Raw genomic sequence first — 15,334 nt, forward strand, 5'->3', positions numbered from 1 at the left:
ATTGGGAAATTAACAACCATAAATTTGTGTTGTGGGGTGAAAGGGAAAATATTTGTTGTTGCATTTTTACACCAACTATAATTTGTAAATCTGGAGAGACCACAAGAGGAAGGGAGATGGAAATGTTAGAGAAAGGAGCAGATATGAGGAATCTATTGTCATTTATATTGTCATTCTTGAAGATTACTATAGTCTCAAAAAGGCTATTCTAGTTATGCATCTCACTACAGGGACAACTTCCCCCTTTATGTGAGTTTCTGCATCCTACATTTGTGACCCACCTTGTCCTGCAGATGAGGAGAAGTGTTCAGTGGGCATTATGCAGCCTATTTGAGTGGTGTGACAAACATGATTCAGTAGCTGATTGTGTGTGAAGATGGATATATGTATGAAAGTATTTTGCCAACACTAATTCTCTGAGAAGGAGACAGTAGATGATGTGATCATTAGGTGGGGGGGTCTTGATTGATAGAGAATGCTGGTATGCAGTAAGGATTGTGCCTGAGTCAAGTAGTGCAGTTACATAGATGTTGGATTTAGATATCCATTAGCTTGTGATGTCATTGAACTGGAACTTTGAGGTTTGTCCTGCATTTACCACCCAGGATATTTGTATCTCCTGCTTTATGATGTATTTGATGGGACTCATGGTGCTTGGAGGTCCAGGACAATTCACCTCATTTCCAACTTATGAAGACCTCCACTGCAACATTTGGAAACCCTGGAATCCGTTGTTTACTGTGTTGTGCCATTCTTTAATTTTTCCTGAAACATTTCTAATTGATGCCTGACTGGAGTCCCTGCTGAACTCTTAAATGATTTCCTGCTCCATGAATAAACTATCTTTAACGCAAGTTAGCTGTTCACATTTTTCAACCCCACTGGGGTGTTTGCATGCCGTTGTACTGTGTCTTAATTACATATCATTTTTCATGGGCTTATTTTGTGGGCTACATGTTCATTATTATGATTTACTCACGTGAGTGAGTGATGGAGGCAATTTAATACAGAGAACAATGCTTGTCAAATATACTTCAAACAGTTTCCTTTCATGGTTTCAACCAAAATGCTGAGTGAGATCATGCTGTGAACTGATGGTTGATAACATGTTCCAGAATTGTGAAACATTGAGTTCGTGTTTTATTTCACTAATCTCATATCCAGTCCATTGGCCCTGTTTCAGCCACTCAGCATGACTCCATTGATTGGAAAAGAGCCACCAACCTTAATTGAAAAGGTTTATTCATATTTCTTTATTTAACTGAATATTTATAAGTGATTCTCTTTCGACATATGTAAACAAATTTATTGATTTTAATTGTTGAAATCAATTTGAATTGTTTTTAAATTGCAGATGATCAGAGAAATTTCAAAATAATACTCCTGCCCTTTGCCAGTGCAACTTGCTAGAAACAGTCTGGTATAATTGAAAAGCAAAAAATTGGAGGTGCCACAAATCAGAATGTGGCAGAAAATACAAAGCATATGAGGCAGAATCTTGAGAGAGAAACCATTCACATTTTGGATCAATAACTTTTTTATCATTTGAACTGATGATAGGTCATTGACCTGATACATAATTTGTCTGATCTATGAATATTTCTGGTATTTTATGTTAATATTATATTATTTAGAGGCTTGATTGGCTCAAAGCAAGATCACAGAACCAAAGATATGGCAGCAATGGAGTCAGAAAAGGTGAGTTCAACCCTGAGCCTCACACAATGGAGATGAGGGTTGTGTTGCTTGTGGTGGGTCCCATCCATGACAGCTACTGATCAGTAGTTAATGGAGTTACTGTTTTATCTTTAAGTCATGGCGAATGAAAAAGGTAACCACGGAACGTGAAGACATTGGGGTGATTCTTTATGGAGTACAGCAATCTCTTGCGCAATTGCAAATGGAGCTTGAAAAATATCATAGCCACTGCTCATCAGCTTCAGTGAAAAGACGAAACACCGAGGAAGATTTGGAACGTGTGAGAAATCTTTACCAAATGTCTCAAGCCCAAGCAAATAGTGAACGCTCAAAAGGTGAGCTTAATAATTTACTTTAATTGGTTGCTGGAACAAAACTCAATGGAGTCAATAAATTATTAATAAATGTAGGTGTGAGGTTGTCTTTGTAGAAAGAAATAATGATGAAATCAACCCTGAAATGTTGGTATGGGCCTGTTCGATGAATTATTAGACCATTTTGGCAACCTCTTTTATGCATGCAACTGAATCAAATAAACACTTTCATTTAAAGTAGTGTTAGGTCTGCTTTGTTCATGAATGAGTGAGACAAACACCAGGCTGAGTCGAAATCAGGGTTCTTTGTTCTTTATTACCGGATTGTAACACTTGCAACTAACCATGTTAGTCGGAGAATGCATTCTGCCGTTATCAGCAAAATGGTGATTTTTTATACCCTTGGATACATGCTTAGAACATCATCATATCATTACTTGTCCAATGACTAAAACTGTTGCTATCCTTTCCCTGCTAGCTTCCTGCCTCTCAATCCATCAATGTCTCTCTTATCTTGTAAGTACAAGGATGCATTCTGTTACTCCTTAGTACTGGGTGACTCCTTCTCCGGTCCCATCTCATGATGTTTTACCTTACAGTAGTAAAACACTAAAGTATGTAGACATTATGGTTGAAATAAGAAAACAATACTGGAGAAACTCAGCTGGTCAGAGTGTACTTTATACAGCAAATATAAAGATGTTTTGTGCTTCAGCCCTTCAACAAGGTATGGTACCTTGATGAAGATACCTTGAAGGGCCCAAGCCCAAAACTTTCGTTATGTATCTTTATCTTTGCTACATAAATTACACTGTCTGACCAGCTGACTTTTGCTAGCATTGTGTTTTTACTTAATTTTAAAGTAAAATGATCCCTTCAATAACTTGATAAACTAGATTTGAAACAAAACAAGGTGTTTTACAGTGGAAAGACAGACAAAATTAAATGCCAAAATATATGTCAAGTCATAACATTCTTTGAGGGGCTTAAACAAGAAAGGCAAAAAAAAGCAGAAAGAAGATCCAAAGCACAAAGACATCTTGGTAACATGAACAGTAAAGAATGATAATCAGAATTTACAGGGTACGTTTCTTTGCAGAGAATTATTTGCCCAGAAGGTATTGCAGGACAAGTGACAGAGGAAACATAAAGCATTTGGACAGGCACATGAACAAGCAGGGAATGGAGGGATCTAAATTATGTGTAGACAAATCAGATTCATATTTCAGATCTATTGTCAGAATACATGCATGACTTCAAATACAACCCTGACATTCTATTTCCTGCAGGCGCACAATTGGTAGTGCAAATAAACCTTACAACACAAACAAAGAAGTGTAAATAGATAACAAATGTAAACAAATACAGTGACAATAAAAATGAAAATCAACAAATGTACAAGTAAGAGTCATTAAATGAGTCTGAATTTGTTGTTGAGTCTGATGGTGGAGGAGTCGTAGCTGTTTCTGAACTTGGAGGTACAATTCATGTGAGACTAATGGCACCCTCAATATACCTCTTTCCTGATGGCAGCAGCGAGAACAGAGCAAGTGCTGGGTAGTGTAGGACTTTGATGATTGCTGCTGCTGTCCGACAGCAGTGTTCCCAGTAGATCAGTGGTTCTCAACCCTTTCCACTCACATACGACTTTAAGTAATGTAGGTGTACTCAATAGTGGGAAGGGTTTTGCCTGTGATGTCCCAGTTGCATCCACTACCTTTTGGAGGGCTTTACGCTCAGGAGTATTGGTGTCCCCATACCAGACAGTGATGCAGCCGGTCAGCACACATTCCACCTCACATCTGTAGAAATCTGCCAGGGTTTCTGATCATACCATACCTTCACAAACACCTGAGGAAGTACAGCAGCTGGTGTGCTGTCTTCACGATGCCATTGATGTGTTGGATCCAGGAAAGATCCTCTGAGATAGTGACACCCACTAATTTCCCAATGATCAGATTTGTTTATGTTAACATCATGGTTGGCACAGACAATGTGGACTGAAAGGGCTGTTCCTGTGCTGTGGTCTGTATTCTAAGGAGGAAAGAAAAATCTAGGAAACTCCTTTATTTTTACATGCAACCAAAAGAGGAAATAATCCATGATGCAATGAAATGTGATTTCTCTTTTTTCAAAGTACATAAAGAGATGTATGTATAGAAGAATGCATTATTTTGGGTCAAGGGCATTTTTGGAGATATCCCAATTTTTAATCCAATACATTGATTTTCTTTTTTCCCAAATTTGCAGTATATGTTTTAGTATAGGGTTATTCCATTTGTAAATAAATTCTTCTGCTATCTTTTCATCTATCAAATATAGCCCAATTTGTGCCCAGGACAGGATAGTCTCTCTATCAAAAAATGATGCAATAAATTTTGCCTGGGCTACCACAATAATATATTTTTTTTAAATCAGGTAATTTTAGAACCCCTAAATTATAATCCCATGTTAATTTCTCCAAGGAGATTCTAGCCACCTTACCATTCCATAGGAACCTCCTGACACCTTTGTTAAAAAAGCTCTGGGGTAATAATTGAAAGAAAGATATTGAAGTCTTGGCATCTCCTTCATTTAACTCTGCCTATCAATATTATAGCCAGAGGTCTCTACCGAGCTAGATCCTCCTCATTCTTCCAGAGCAAGAGGAGGTAATTGAGTTTGTACAAATTACAAATTTTTATCTACCTTTATTCCTAAATATTTTATGCTTTCTTCTGGTCACTTGAATTGACTTCCTTGTTGATATTGTCTAAACTCCCCATTTGTTAAAGGCATAATTTCACTCTTATCCAAATTCACCTTCTAACCCAAAACTTTCCCATAATCTTCTAGTATGATCCTTAACTTAGCAACTTCCACGGGTCTGTCAAATATAATGACACATCATCAGCAAAAAGATTGATTTTATGATCCACCTGCCCCACCTTGAACCCCTTTATGTCTGGATCCCGTCAAATAGTTTCCGCCAGCATGAACAGTGCTGGGGATAATAGGCAGACCTATTCAATGAAAAAATTGGAGACATCTGCCAGTTTTTAATAAATTTAGCTTGGAGTTTATTATGGTAAAGCCTCTTTACCCAATTAATAAATGTTTGACCCAATCCAAATTTTTCTATTACCTTGAGAAGAAAGTCCCATTCCAATCTGTCTTCTCCACATCTAGAGCCACAGCCACTCCCACAACCGGTCCCGACTGAGCTAAATATATTATCGAATGTAATCCAGTTATGTTGTTTGTTGATAGTCTTCTTTCACAAATCCAGTTTTATCTGGATTCATTAATTCTGGTAGATATTTTGGCAATGCTTTAGCAATAATGTTGTAATCCATATTCAGTAAAGAGATTGAATTTATAGGAGGTAGGGTTTAAGGATTCCCTTTTTTTGGGATTACCATGATGATAGCTGTTGAGAAAGATTCTGGGAGGGTATGTGTCTCTGCCACTTGATCGTGTTTCTATCTCTTATACACAACGAGCATACCTATTTATAGTTTATGATCAAAGAGGAATGCTTGTGCTATCATTGAATTCTTTGGGCCATAAAAAAGTATTTTATTGGTGTTGCAGCTGGAATATAATGTATTTTTGTAATTGTGAAAGTTGTGGATACCTCTATGCTATTCTTAAAATTCACTGTCACCTTTGTATCAGATATTTCAGATTAGTGGTTTGATTTGTGTTGACTAGATAAGTGCAAATATTTCATATTATTGTCCAAAGCAAAAAATCTTTTAACATTCTCAACTGTTCTGCATACTTTCCTTAATCTTTGTGTTGTGTACCCAACCCCTTTTATTTGTTTAAAAAATCCACATGAGAAAAATCATCAATTGATATTTCTCTTGCTTATTGATAATTCACCAGCCAGTTTAAAAAAGGTTGTCAACACAGCATCATTAATTTTAATTTGCTATAAATAAATAAGTCAACATGAGAAGACACATAAATCTTTCCTTGGTTGTACACATGAAATGTGTAACACTTCAAATTATAAAAAAAAAATCAATATTTAAAATACAAATGTTAGAATGCTTGTTTGATGCATACAGCAGGGGACAAATTTCTATGCTAGTGTTTTGCAAATTGTTATGGTGTAAACATGAAATACAAAATTAGAGCAATGACGATTTTTTAAAACTATCCTTATTTCCTATATTGTTTCTATCTTTAAAACAATAAACAGTATTTATTCAAGCTTGTCAGTGGAAAGAAAATTGGAGAGTGCGGTTTCAACTATTTTGCTGTAATTTTAAATCATCTGTTTCTTCCTTATAATTGTTTGAACTCATTAAAAAGGCAGGAGTGCACAGCTAATAGAATCCCAGCAAAGAGTAATAAAATTTCAGATGGTGCATGGTCTTCCATTAAAGATAGATAATATTGAATGTTGATGTAATCATACAATCTTGTCTTAGTATCTCAACTACAAGCAGAAGTTGAAAATATTGCACTGCAGCATTTCTATGTGGCCAACTTACAACAGGATATGTGTTCTGACATCATGGTGATGAAGTGTGCCACAGAAAAGTTGGAGGCAGAAAAATTACAGGCAACAAAGTTGAAACAGAAGCAGGTACAGTAGATCAAATCTGTCTTGATAGTTATCGCTAAAAGATTATTTGCTTCCCTCATTGCAAGCATGTGGAGGCTGGACGACAATGGTAGTGGAGCACTACCTCCTATATCACCTGCCCATCTGTGGCAGAGCCTGCTGATTCCATATTGGCTTGAATAGATACCATTGTACTTACAGAACTGGGCTGAAGCAAGTAATCTATCTTCAATTGGAAGAGAAAACCTGATCTGATGGAGGAACGGAAGGTCAAGCAGCATCACAAGGAGAAAAACAATGGTCGGTTTCAGGCTGATAGTCTTCATCAAGACTGATGTTGATGAAGGGTTCTGGCCTGAAACAACAGCTGCTGCTCGACCCGCTGAATTCCTCCAGCAGATTTCAGTATCTGCAGCCTTTCCTATATCCTCAATCCCAAGGCACCGCATAACAAGAAATATGCCTGCACCGTAAAAACATGATCCAAATAAATCACACAAGATCACAACATAAAAGAACAGAAGCAGGTTATTTGGCCCATCGAGTCTGCTCCGCAAATCCACCTTGAGCTAAACTATTCTCACATCAAGTTCCAAATTCTGGCCTTTTCCCCTGTATCCCTTTATACCCTGACTAAATAGATACCTATCAATCTCTCTCTTAAACTCCTCCAATCATTGGGCCCCTACAGCTGCATGTGGCAATGAATTCCACAAATCCACAACCTCCTAGCTAAAGGAATTTTCCTCATCCATTTTAAATGAGTATCTTCTAGTTCTAGGACGGTGCCCTTTTCTCCTGGATTCACCCACCAAGGGAAACATCTTATTCACATCTACTCTGTCCAATCCTTTTAGCATTCAAATGTTTCAATGAGATCCCCTCTCGTTCTTCTATACTCTATTGAATACAGTCCAAGAGCTGCTAAACATTCCTCATATGTTAGCTCTTGCATTCCAGGAATCATCCTGGTAAATTTCTGTATTTTCTCCAACATCATTACATCCCTTCTAAGATAAGGGCGCCATAGAGCCTCAACAGTTCTTTTCTCGTACAATATTCCTCTTTATTACCAATCCAGAGCTATCAAACACCCCTCATACATGAATCCTCTCATCCCCAGGATTATTCTTGTAAGTATCCACTGAACCCTTGCCAATACCAGGAAATCCTTCAATAGATATGGGGCCCAAAACTGCTCATGACACATCAAATAAGGTCTGGCAAACATTTTATAAAACTTCACCATTTTATCCTTGTTTTTACATTCTAGCTCTCTTGAAATTAATGCTAACATTGTATTTTCCTCCTTACTTCTGACTCAACCTCCATGTTAACCCTTAAGGAATCTTGCACGAGGACTCCCAAGTCCATTTGGACCTCCAGTTTCAGAACTCTTTCCCAATTTAGAAAATAGTCTATGGCTTTATTTCTTTGCTCAAAGTGCATGAACATGCACTTCCCTACCCTGTATTCCATCTACCATTTCTTTGTCAGAGGTGGGCCAGAAGCTTTCTGATGGGGCAAGCATATGGATTATTTGCTCCTGATTCACCTCCCATCACTCTATTTAAAAAGAATACTTAAGGATGTGAACGATTCTTTGCCACAGTTTGAGAAGAACATCCTCTTGATGTTTTGGCAGACAGTTATCCGCTTGTTACTATTTATGGCCTCATCTTCTGTTCAAAATGGATGCAGTATTGGTTTGTAATGTAGAGATAATGTGGAGGAATTACATATTCAACTCAGTGAATGGGTCTCTGAAAATGAGATTTACAATACAAATGTAGTTTGTTCTAAAGTTTTGTGAAAAGGCCAGAAATTATTTCTGCTTTAGGACATGTTTGTTGACCGTTTGGTATCTCAAATGAATGCCCTGGGAGAACAAATTGCAATGTATGAAGCTCAGTATGGCGCACAAGCAGAAGAAACCAAAGCAGCAAGGAATGCAGTAGCAGAGGTGAGTCAAATTCATAATGCATCTCTAACCATCTTTGATTCATATCTATTTTACCTTGTATGCTAGCCATTTTTATATATAAAAAAAGTATTTGCCACATTTAACATTGAGGTTATCAATAGAATAACCTTAATATTCTGTATATTTATTGATTCTTGCACAAACTTCCTCCTTTCTTTTTTAAACATCAGTCATTAACTGTTGATATAGATTTGAATCAGATATACAACAAGCGTTGGTAATTCATCAGTAAACTGAATTAGTGACATATAGGGACATGCAAGATATTAGGAGAATCATAGAATTAAGAGTTTGTGCAGGAAAATGGTGTTCAAGTAATATATTAGCTATACTCTTATTGAATGACTGTGCAGCACGAGGGATCAAGTGGCATCCTCTTGCTTCCATTTGTCACAATCTGACTGCCAGATAAATTTTAATGTCATGAAATATTAACACAATTTCATCCAAAATCAATGTTTTTTTACTTTTTTATATTTAATTACAGCATTATTTTCCTAATTAAATCTGTCAAATAACCCCCTAGGCCAGCATGGAGATTGTGGCAATTAACCTTGAGAAGAGGCAACTATTAGAGCAATGGAAGAGTAGTTTAATTGGAATGCAGCGACGTGATGAGGTCTATGTTGCCATGCAGGAAGCTGTCAGGTATGGGTTGGCATCCAACTGCAATGATTTCAGTTCAGAAAATATCATTAATTTGTGGACACGTTGACATATTTTGTCTGGCGTTATTGTGTTTGACTTTGTTCTGCAGCCAGTATGAGGTTTCAAATATTTTGGGGCTCCTGACTGTTAAATATCTGATATATATGCTATTTATTATTATAATTATTACAACTGTTTGCTTATCAGCTACATTGCCCTTTTTCCAATGTTCAGAATCAGGATTTATTGTCATGAACAAGTCAAACCATAGTACTGTGATTCCTGCACAAGCACTCCCAAGACTCACACCACCAGGTTCAAGAACAGTTGCTACCCCTCCAGCATCAGAATCCTCAATGACAAAGTCAATCAGAGACTCATTTAAGGACTCTTACTTGTGCACTTTATTGATCTTCTTTGTATTGCAGTTAATTTGTTTACATTTGTTATCTGTTTACAGTTCTTTTATTTGTTTACATGTTTACGCTGTGTGCAGTTTATTTTTTGCACTACCAGTGAGTGGTAATTCTGTCACGCCTGCAGGAAAAAGGAATCTTAGGGTTGTATGTGATCTGACGTATGTATTCTGAGAGTAAAACTGATATCTGAAGTATACCTGCACAACCGCCACAACTAGTGGAGTTGTTCTAGTGAACCGGTGCAGACTCGAAAGGCTGACATGGCTTGTTTCTGCTCCGTAAATGGTTATATGGTTATATGAAATTCGGTGTATTGTGGCAGCATCCTAGTGCAAACATACATATTATAACCATCTTATGGCATTACTATAAAAAAAAGAATAATAACAATAAAAGTGCACGAAAAGTAAGGCAGTGTCTTTGGTTCATTGATGATTCAGGAATCTGATGGCAGCGGGGAAGAAGCTGTCCTTGTGCTGCTGAGTGCTCCCCTTTACCCTGATGGTAGCAGAGTGAAGAGGGCATGGCCTGGGTAGTTGGGGTCTTTGAGGATAGAGGCTTTTTTTTAAAGAGACTGCCTCATGTAGATGTCCTTGATCAGTGAAGTCTTGTGATGTCACAGGCCAAATTAACAACCTTCTGGAGTTTATTCTTGACCTAAGAGTTGGCGCCTCCATACCAGACAGTGACACACCAGCCAGAATGCTCTCCACGATACACCTGTAGAAGTTTACATATCGAACTGCCTCAGACACCTCACAAAGTGTAGCCGCCAGCGAGTCTTTTTAAAAAAATTTTTTTATTTTTCACACTATGAGCCATATCAATCAAAATACACACAAACATTTTTTCCCTCTTAAATATACACAGTGGCATTTTCTCCCCTTTTGTCCCCCCTACCTTCCCACCCCCCTTCAAACCCATTAAACATTCAACATATACAATAAAACCATTAAACAATGTCATCACACAATGAAAATAAACAAGAAAATTGTGTCATCTACTTTTACACATTGGATCAGGTTATTTTGTCTTCTTATCATTTTATCATTTTAGGGGGTGGAGGTCCATGGTCAGCCCTCTCTGTTGTGTTCCATGTATGGTTCCCAAATTTGTTCAAATAATGTGACTTTATTTTTTAAATTATATGTTATTTTTTCCAGTGGAACACATTTATTCATTTCTATGTACCATTGCTGTACTCTCAGGCTCTCTTCTGATTTCCAAGTTGACATTATTATGATAGCCTTGCTACAGCTAAGGCTATCATAATAAATCTTTATTGCTGGCGAGTCTTCTTTAGGCCAAACTATAACTACCATAGATATACTTCCTTTTGAGAAGCCTTCAATTTCAGATTTGTTTATTGGTATTTCTATTTGCATTTCTAACAGTGACACCAATTCATTTCCAATATGATTTTGTATTGTAAAATAAATCACCATTTTAGGTGACTGCATAGCTATCTCATTCTTTAGCTATCAGTGTACTTGGGATAGTAGCAAAAAAGAAAGATCTTTCTGAACAAGTAGATGGAAAAATACCCTGATTCACATAATTTAATAATTGTAAACATCAAAAAAAATTATTTATGGACCTACGTCCATTAAATAATTTGTGTTCTCTTCACCTATTTGCATATTCCATGCACACTGTCTTAAAATGAGCTTGTTATCCAAGCTCATACTTTTTCTGGACTTTGAAAATCTAGTGCACTTGTCACTCATCAACCTGTAATCTCCTAACATCTCCAATGCAAAACTTTAAGCATTATTTTATAACTTAGTTTTCTGCATACTATATTTTATGATTTTTCTTTTAGTAGTTCTGCTTTCTTCATTCAGACAGGCAAAGCAACAAGTAGAAACACTGAAGATGGAAATACAAGCCTATAAGAAACTTATCATGAAACAAGAAGAGCGGAATGAGTTTCTCACTACTACTCTGAACAGATTGATGAATGACATTAACATGACCCAGAAACTAATTACGCAGAATTTGGCAAAACAAGAAGGATTAAAGCATGAATATAATACTTACACTCGAACACTGCAGGAAACAGAACGTTTGCTCAACAAAGTTACATTAGTAAGAGCATTCTCATCTTGAACAGTATTAGCAGTTTAACAAGTAGAAACCATAACAATAAAAACATAATGCTGTAGAAATCAAGAGGAGGAAAGATTAAAACAAGAGGACATGAGTTAAGAATTAAGGGGCAGAGGTTTAGAGGTAACATGAGGGGGAACTTCTTTCCTCAGAGAGTGGTAGCCGTGTGGAATGAGCTTCCGGGAGAAATAGTGGCAGCGGAGTCAATTGTATTATTTAAGAAAAGGTTGGACAGGTCTATGGATGAGAAGAAGATGGAGGGTTATGGGTATTGTGCAGGGAGGTGGGACTAGAAAGGGGTGTTTGGTTCGGTGTGGACTAGAAGGGCCTAATGGCCTGTTTCCGTGCTGTAATTGTTATGTTAGGTCAAACCGTGTACTTTATATAGCAAAGGTCAAGATGCAGAACTGACATTTTGGGCTTGAGCCCTTCATCAAGGTATGAGCAAAATGTAGACAGGCTCTTGAACTAAACAGTGGAGGGAGGGGCAGGGGGAGGAACACAGTTCCACAGGCAGGCAGTAAGTGGGGGGGGGGGTACGACAGCAAATGGGGAGGAGGGAATGCCTTTGTGAATGGAGAGGGAAGGGGGTGGAGATCTGAAAGAAAGAAGACAGAGGGAAGAAAAGGAGAACAGTGAGTAGGCTAGCTGAACCAGACAAGTTGATGTTAATGCCATCCCAATGGAGAATGCCCAGACGGAAAATTAGGTGTTGCTCCTACAATTTACTGGTGGTCTTTGTTTGACAGTATGAGGCCGTGGACAGATATGTCAGTGCAGGAGTGGGTTGCAGAATTGAAATGGTTAGCCACTGGGAGATCCCTGTAATTGATGTGGATTGAGTGAAGGTGCTTTAGTGAAGCAATCTCCCAAGTCCTAGTGAAGGAGGAGGTGTGGGTGCAAGTGTGAGATGTGTATGGTGTTGGGATCTTGTTGTAGGTGATGGAAATTACAAAGGATAATGCTTTGGATGTGGTGGCTGGTGGGACAGTAGGTGAGGATAAGATAAATCCTGTTTTGAGTATGGTGGAAAGAGGGGGCTAGAACAGATGAGTGGAAAATGGAGGAGATTAAGGTGAGGGCTGAGTTGATGGTGGTGGAGAGGAAACCACATTTTTGAAACAGATAGATGGGGACAGAGGAATTGAGAGAAAGGAATAGAATCCTTGAGGCATCACTCTTGTAGTTGTCAATGTAGCAGAGGAAGAGTTGAAGGACCTTGCCTATGTAGACTTGCAGCATGGATTGCTCCAGAAAAAGACAAGCCTATCTGGGACCCATGCGGCTACCTATGGCTACTGTATGGGGAATGGAGATGTAAAGAGATTGGATGTCCATAGTGAGAATGAGGCAGACAAATTCTGGAATTGGAAGTCACTGAAAAGATGGAGGGCATGTGAGAATCCACAGATGTGGGTAGGGATGGATTGTAGCAGGGAGAAAAATGGAGTCGAGGAATGATGGTACTGGCAGGAACATAGAGAAACAATGGGTCTACTGGATAATTGGGTTTGTGTATCTTGGGTAGGAGGTGGAACTGGGCAGTGCAGGGATGGGAAACAATGAGGCTGGAGGCCTTGGAGGGAGTTGACCAGAGGTGATAAAGGTGGAGATAGTACTAGAGACAGTGGCTTGATGTTCTTTGACGGGGTCCTGTTGATGGGGTAAAGAAGAGGAGGTGTCTGAGAAAACCACAACAGTATCTTGTTACCTCCATGTATTTACTGAGTTCCAATAATCAAATCCTAACAGGAATTTAATTTTAGTAAAGTCCATTTGACTATTCAAGGAACAGAAAATAATTTTAGCACAACCTCGGAAATCCACTTAGTTTCTCATCTGGTTAATGTCCAATGTTGTAGCTAATAAAATTTTGCTGCTTTTAAATTCAAATGTTCTTTTAAATCTAAGGCACACAGCCAAAATAACATTAAAATAATTGACCCAGTTCTCATTACACGCTACTCGTCTTTGGCCCCAAATAATGCTGGTTGAATTGGGGAAAGCATTCATTAAAATTGGGGTCAGCTTTCCTTTTTTTAAAAAAATATGGAATCAAATGCATATTAGCTCAAAGTAGAATAATGTATTTTTCACAAGTGGTTTGAATATATATGTAAAATTAAAAGTACTAAAATATTTGATGAAAAATCCTTCAATGAAGATTGGAATCTAACATTTAATTTTTTCTCGTCACAAAATTCTTTTAAATTTTCAAAATAATAAATTTAAAGATTGCCTTGCATTTCATACTTAGGACCAGAACATGCACCAAGATGAGGTCAAAGTGCTGAGACTACAAATAGAAAAGGCATGTGCAATAAAAGTGGAACTGGAAGACAAGATTATGGCAAAATTACAGAGTAAATTAACCATGAATCAGACACAAAGTTATTTGAAAAACCTGGCAAACAAGCTTCGAATCCAAAAACGTCAACTGGTACGTATTCTGAATGATCGTAAATATCATGAGGAAATATTTAATTATATTATAAGTAAGATTTAATACAGAAGAAAAGAGCTCATGCTATTAAGAATAATATATTAGAATCAATGGTGGAATGGCTTAATGACAAAAAATAAGAGTTGGGATTAATGTTTGGCAAGATATATCTAGTAGAGTGCAATGAAGGTCTGTACTCTGGCCGCAAATGTGTTTAGCCTTTATTTATGACTTTTCTACTACTATATAACAGTCCTTAAAGAGAGACAGATCAGTTAGATGGCTGAACAAAACTTTGGCAGATGTGGAGAACTGTGAAGTTATCCACCTTGGAAGGAAAATATAACAGCAGAATATTGCTCAATTTGAGAGAGAGAATTGGATGTTATGTTAAAAAGAGATGTGTTTGTCCTTGTATATCAAACTCAGAACGTTAGCTAGTACAGTAACCATCATGTACATTAGCTGTGTATAGATGCTAGCAAACAGATAAACTCTGCTGTGCCAAATACTATGGGGCTTCTCCAGAACTGTGAAATTATTGTTGGAATACACTGATGTTCTTGTAATGGTATAGATTGTATGTAAAATCATTAAGGACCCCAACCACCCTGCACATAGCAAGTCGACAGGATTACTGGTAAAGACTCAGGCTGTCTCGTCCCCTGATGACACTCTCCCCTGGACTCCTCCCCTGTGACCCAGGCCATGAAGGTCAAGCCACCTCTCCCTTCCCTGCATTTCCCTAGCTTGGATCTGGGCCAGCTCAAGTCTTCTGTACAAAAAAGCCTATCGTTCCCCTTAAGCTTGGTCCTTGTGATTATTGGGGCAAGTGTCATGTTTAATGTGGCAGCATGCCATTCTTCATACACACATTATGGGAAGGTTGTTCCTATAAAAAGGCCCATTCACGATTTTTCATAATACAAAGTTGCGTCATCTGCGTATACATCAAGAAATGCCAGTTGAAAAAAATTATTTACTTTTTCTTCCCATATAAATTTTATGAGATCAAATTTTGTTCCAAAGCTCACATTTTTATGCAGTGATTTGTGAATTCTGTCAGGGCAGATCCCCATAACCTGAATGGATCTAACACAAGGCACCACCTTTACATTGCTATCAATTGATATCAAGTTCAAGTTCATTAAGAATCCCTTA

General features: G+C 37.8%; 1 protein-coding gene across 2 annotated transcripts in view; it reads left to right on the forward strand.

Moving 5' to 3' along the window:
- Positions 1 to 15,334, forward strand: part of ccdc40 (coiled-coil domain 40 molecular ruler complex subunit) — an 89,553-nt gene that overhangs the window by 48,197 nt on the left and 26,022 nt on the right. For both annotated transcript variants that reach the window (XM_069930080.1, XM_069930079.1), the window contains exons 8-13: positions 1,814 to 2,033; positions 6,434 to 6,591; positions 8,411 to 8,533; positions 9,081 to 9,202; positions 11,466 to 11,709; positions 13,988 to 14,170. In XM_069930080.1, the coding sequence (XP_069786181.1) occupies positions 1,814 to 2,033; positions 6,434 to 6,591; positions 8,411 to 8,533; positions 9,081 to 9,202; positions 11,466 to 11,709; positions 13,988 to 14,170 (1,050 nt within the window). The remainder of the gene's footprint in view (positions 1 to 1,813; positions 2,034 to 6,433; positions 6,592 to 8,410; positions 8,534 to 9,080; positions 9,203 to 11,465; positions 11,710 to 13,987; positions 14,171 to 15,334) is intronic.

Source organism: Narcine bancroftii, chromosome 3, assembly GCF_036971445.1.
Source record: "Narcine bancroftii isolate sNarBan1 chromosome 3, sNarBan1.hap1, whole genome shotgun sequence".
NCBI lineage: Eukaryota > Metazoa > Chordata > Chondrichthyes > Torpediniformes > Narcinidae > Narcine > Narcine bancroftii.